Here is a 4,661-nt window from a genome sequence, read left to right on the forward strand (position 1 = left end):
CTGACCCATAACACACCGGTGCGCTGGTGCCTGTGCCTTCGTGGTAGGCATCATATTCCTGTGCCGCCGAGGCTGATGCACTGTGGGGCGCACCCGCATCTTACGTGTGTGTTGTTTACATTCCACATGCACGCGTATCTAATAGTGACTTTTCACTTTCTGTTACATACCCAATGTCAGTCTACTACTAAACGTCTTTTCCTTCATTCTTCAATGTCACAGAACTTCTTGAACGGACTGTCTACATTGATATCCTGCTGTATAGAGCTCTAGTTGTTGTACAGTTTTTTCCCCCCCATAGATAAATAAGACTTTTTTTTTTACCTTTTCTTTTATTATATTCTTTGTAGGGAGCAGAATGGCTACAGGCCAAACCAGGGAGGCATGATGAGACCACAGGGCATGGGACCTCCTCCTCACGGCTCCCAGGTGAACATGGCACCGGGAGGGCAGATGAACATGAGCAGGGGACACGGCATGGCTGACCCGGGGCACATGGGACCCAGGGCAGGACCCGTGTATGGCCCAGGCCACCGTCTGACACCAATGAACTCAATGCACCAGATAAACCAGATGAACTCTGTCAATCAGATGAACCAGATGGGTTCCATGAATCACATGAACCAGATGAATCAAATGAACTCCATGAATCCTATGAACCAGATTAATTCTATAAACCAGATGAATCAAATGAACCAAATGGGTTCGGTGAATTCGATAAACCCCATGAACCAGATGAATCAGATCAACCACATGAATCAGATGAATCAGATGAATCAGATGAACCAGATGAACCAGATGAACCAGATGGGGCATCCAGGAATGAACCCTCACCAGCAGAACTTCCACGGTGGGGGTTACGGATTGGGCATGACGAGTCCGTCCCATGGAAGCCCCGGTATGCACCCCTCCCAGCAGAACATCATGGGATCTCCACGGATACGGGGAAGCCCCAAGATGGGAGCTAGCCCCTTCTCTCCTGGAGGTATGCTCTTTATAAATATACACTCATATCAATCAGATATTTAGGTTAAATATCTAAAGGGCAAAAATACATTGAGTACATACATTATTGGCAAGGATTGTGAGGACCTGTGTTGGAATTGGATGGATGGATAAGTAAGTAAGTAATTAATTAATTAATCAATCAATCAATTAATTAATTAATTAATTAATTAATTAGGTTTGAGTGTGGAATGGGAACCATTGTCTTCCTCCTCTAGGCTGCAAGTCCGTTATTAAAGAGCCAGTTTGGATAAATGGAGCACTTATGAATTCGGCACTGGCTTCTGGAACCAGAGGGATTTCACACTGCTCCGGAGCAGCAGCTGAATTCGTGTTGCTTCCATTCCGTTTTCTGTCGCAGTCTTTCTGACAGCATGCGATGTACTGTCAGCAGTATACGATATACAGCGGTTACCTGGTAACCGAGGCTTTTAAAGCTCCAGTAACAAATTGCCAAAACCTGTGGTCTCAGTCTAATTTACAAATAGAGAATATAAAAATCTCAGGACATTTTTCACTATGTAGTTTTAATTGTTGTTGGTGTGTTACTGTGTGTTTTGACTTCCAGGTATGCATTCTCCTATGGGCCCTATGAACATGGGCAGCAATAGTGGATCCTCCGGTCCAGCAGGTGGCAGCACTTTCTCTAGCAGCTCCCTCAACGCCCTCCAGGCCATCAGCGAGGGCGTTGGCTCCTCGCTGCCCGGCGCTCTCACCTCGCCTTCCCACAAGTCCGACGGTTCCCCCAGCGTCAATGCCTCTCAGGCCGGAGCGCCGAACCAGTCAGGGCCCAATAAAGGGCCCATCGTGGGCGAGTCGAAGAGCCCCGCTGGTCCCCACAGCTCTGGGGCCGAGCAGCAGCAAGTTCCCATATCCGAGTCCACGGCGGATAAGCCGGACAGCCAGTCGGGCAAAGAGGGCGCGCTCGACCCTAGCCGCAGGCTCCCAGATGGCAAAGGCCATAAAAAGCTTCTCCAGCTTCTCACCTCCCCGACCGAAGAACTCACGCTGGGGGCGGCAAAAGGCGGACCCCCCCCGGCCTCCGTGGTCCTCGCCGCCGACCTGAAGGAGGCGGGAGGCTGCATGACGAGCCCCTCCTCCACATGCGTGCCCTCGGCGGCGGCTCCGGCAGCAGGCGGCGCCGTGGCGCAGCAAGGAGCCGGGCACCTCTCCTCTCACATGCTGCAGGAGAAGCACAAGATCCTCCACAAGCTGCTGCAGAATGGCAACACGCCGGACGAGGTCGCCCGCATCACGGCCGAGGCCACGGGCAAGGTGCGCCTGGGGGCGGAGCATCAGGGCACGGAGGGCGCGGGGGCGGAGGTCAAGCAGGAGCAGCACAGTCCGAAGAAGACACACGCCCTGCTCCACTATCTCCTCAACAAGGACGACTCCAAAGAGGCGGGCATTGGCGAGGTCAAGCCAGGCATGGACGAACTGGAGGGTCGTGGGGTTGGCGCAGGGCCAGGGTCAGGGGTTACGACCTCAAGTAACCCAGATAGCAAGATCAAGATGGAACCTCCTGATGAGGTGTGTGGAAAAACTTAAGTACCTTGTCAAAGAAGTTCAATTAACATATTTTATGACACTGAGTATTACGATGTATTATGTGTCGTTATGTGGCCTGCTGACGGTCCATGTTTCTGATCTTGCAGCTGGAGAGCCTGGAGACCGTCCTAGGAGGCCTTCGGAAGCCCGCTTCCGGAATGTTCGCTGATTCCAGAAGCGGCAGCGGCACAGACAGCGAATCCAAGAAGGGGGGTGGACCTGGAACTCACGGTAAGACCCGATACTCAGTCTGGGCTGGCAGTGTGAACGCAAGGCAACAGAAACTGGGTCCTGATGGCACCGTGACCTCAGAGTAGCTGGCATAATGAACAGGGCGTTTTTACCAACCGGGACATTGCTGCATTTGTTTTTAGGTGTGGAGCGGGAGGCTGTGGGCTTGGCACCGGGGGTTCGGCTGCCCCTACAGAGGGCGGTGTCTGTGGACAGTAAACCCCTGGGGGGTGCAGGAGTAGCAGGCAGGAGGAATGCCCCGTCCTCCGTCATCAAACAGGAGACCCTTGACCACGTGGGAATGGGTGAGCAGCAAGACTTCCCATCAAAACAACTTGATTGCAAACTCAAACCTACTACTAAACTGACCTACAAGTGTGGACGTACCATTCAGATCTTTAAGTAACTAACTGACACTGCTAAATGAAGCCTAACCCTTTGTTCAACTTCAGCGCCGCGTTATAAACCTCCATGTCTTCTCCACAGGAGGTCCCAGCAGACAAATGGGCATGACCCAGATGCCTCCCATGATGGCCTCAGGTGACTGGAGAATGTCCAGCTCCGGTGCCAGCCCAGCGGGCTCTAATGGACACCCTGGCATGGGCTGCCCGACCATGGATCCAAATGTCAAGGGGCTGATGGGAGTCCCCATGATCAACAGGTCCAACAGTGTGCCTGCTCCTCGGTCCATGCTACAACAGCAGCTGATGGAGATGAGTATGTTGTGGAGTCGGCGCGTCCGTGTCCCTGTTTGTTTGTTTATAAATACCATAATTTATTCGGAAGAGATGCTATTTAAAATGGCCTGTGTCGGGCTGAACCTGCGTTTTAAACGTCTCCGCTGTGGGCAGGTCCAAACGACGCGGCGATGGGGGTGAACTCGTTCAGAGGGCAGCCACACCCCCCACAGTCCCCCTCGTGGTCTGACTGTGGGATGGGACTGGATGGAGGTCACACCCCCAACAGGTAAAAGTAACCAATTGGAACGCTTCTGTGCTGCAAACCTCTCGGTCTCTGTGCAGGTCTTCCTGTACTCCTGTTCTGGCTTTTCTCTGCGTGTCTGGTATCTCCTCTGGCTGTCTGTCTCCGTCACATTCTTCCTTGTCGTAGCACACACGCTCACGCTGTCGTCGTCGCTCATACGCCGCTCTCTTGTGTGCAGTCTGCCGTTCGGGAACCCGCTGGACGACCTGTTGGTTCCCCCGGCAACCAGCGAGGGGCAGAGCGATGAGCGGACCCTGCTCGACCAGCTTGACTCGCTCCTCAACAACACGGATGTCACCGGGCTGGAGGAGATAGACCGGGCATTGGGTATCCCCGAACTCGTCGTTCAGGTCAGTGGTGTGTGTCAACATGCGTGTGCAGCTGTCTGATGTATTCATTATATGGTCCATGCACAGGAAATGGGCGATGTTGGACCTTTTATGATGTAACAATTTGGGGGGTGGGGTTTGAGTTAAGACAAACCTTGTATTAATTACTCATTAATATTGGTGTAACCTGAGTAGTTTGGTTCATTTTAAATGGAAGAGGCAGCAAAGTCACGCTGTCGGTCTCTTCTCCTTGCAGGGCCACAGTGCGGACCGCCCGCCCCCCCCCGCAGATGCCTTCGCCGGCGCAGCGTCTGACTCCAACATGAGCATGGACCACAAGGCCATCTACGGGCCGGGTTACCCTGGCCCGCCTTCTATGGGCATGCAAGGAGGCTATGGGCCCGGTCACGGTCCCGGCACCGGGCCTGGCTTGATGCAGGGCCAACATGGCCCGGGCTTTAACCCCACGATGCCCCAGGTGGGAGGTATTGGTGTGATGCACCCACGCGCGGCCATGCTACGCCCGCGGATGATGAGCGCCACCAAGCCCCTCCGACTGCAGCT

The 4,661-nt window shown here is 53.7% G+C and overlaps 1 protein-coding gene across 1 annotated transcript in view; it reads left to right on the forward strand.

Annotated features, from left to right (window-relative positions):
* LOC145655739 (nuclear receptor coactivator 3-like) overlaps window positions 1–4,655 on the forward strand; it is a gene marked incomplete at its 3' end in the record, with an annotated part of 26,553 nt that extends 21,898 nt beyond the window's left edge. The window contains exons 12-19 of the mRNA XM_081709239.1: window positions 351–985; window positions 1,574–2,535; window positions 2,661–2,784; window positions 2,928–3,089; window positions 3,271–3,501; window positions 3,636–3,750; window positions 3,947–4,118; window positions 4,354–4,655. Of these exons, the coding sequence (XP_081565365.1) occupies window positions 351–985; window positions 1,574–2,535; window positions 2,661–2,784; window positions 2,928–3,089; window positions 3,271–3,501; window positions 3,636–3,750; window positions 3,947–4,118; window positions 4,354–4,655 (2,703 nt within the window). The remainder of the gene's footprint in view (window positions 1–350; window positions 986–1,573; window positions 2,536–2,660; window positions 2,785–2,927; window positions 3,090–3,270; window positions 3,502–3,635; window positions 3,751–3,946; window positions 4,119–4,353) is intronic.
* Between the last annotated feature and the right edge of the window lie 6 nt (window positions 4,656–4,661).

Source organism: Electrophorus electricus, unplaced genomic scaffold (assembly GCF_041902795.1).
Source record: "Electrophorus electricus isolate QZ-2024a unplaced genomic scaffold, ASM4190279v1 Scaffold332, whole genome shotgun sequence".
Taxonomy (NCBI): Eukaryota; Metazoa; Chordata; class Actinopteri; order Gymnotiformes; family Gymnotidae; genus Electrophorus; species Electrophorus electricus.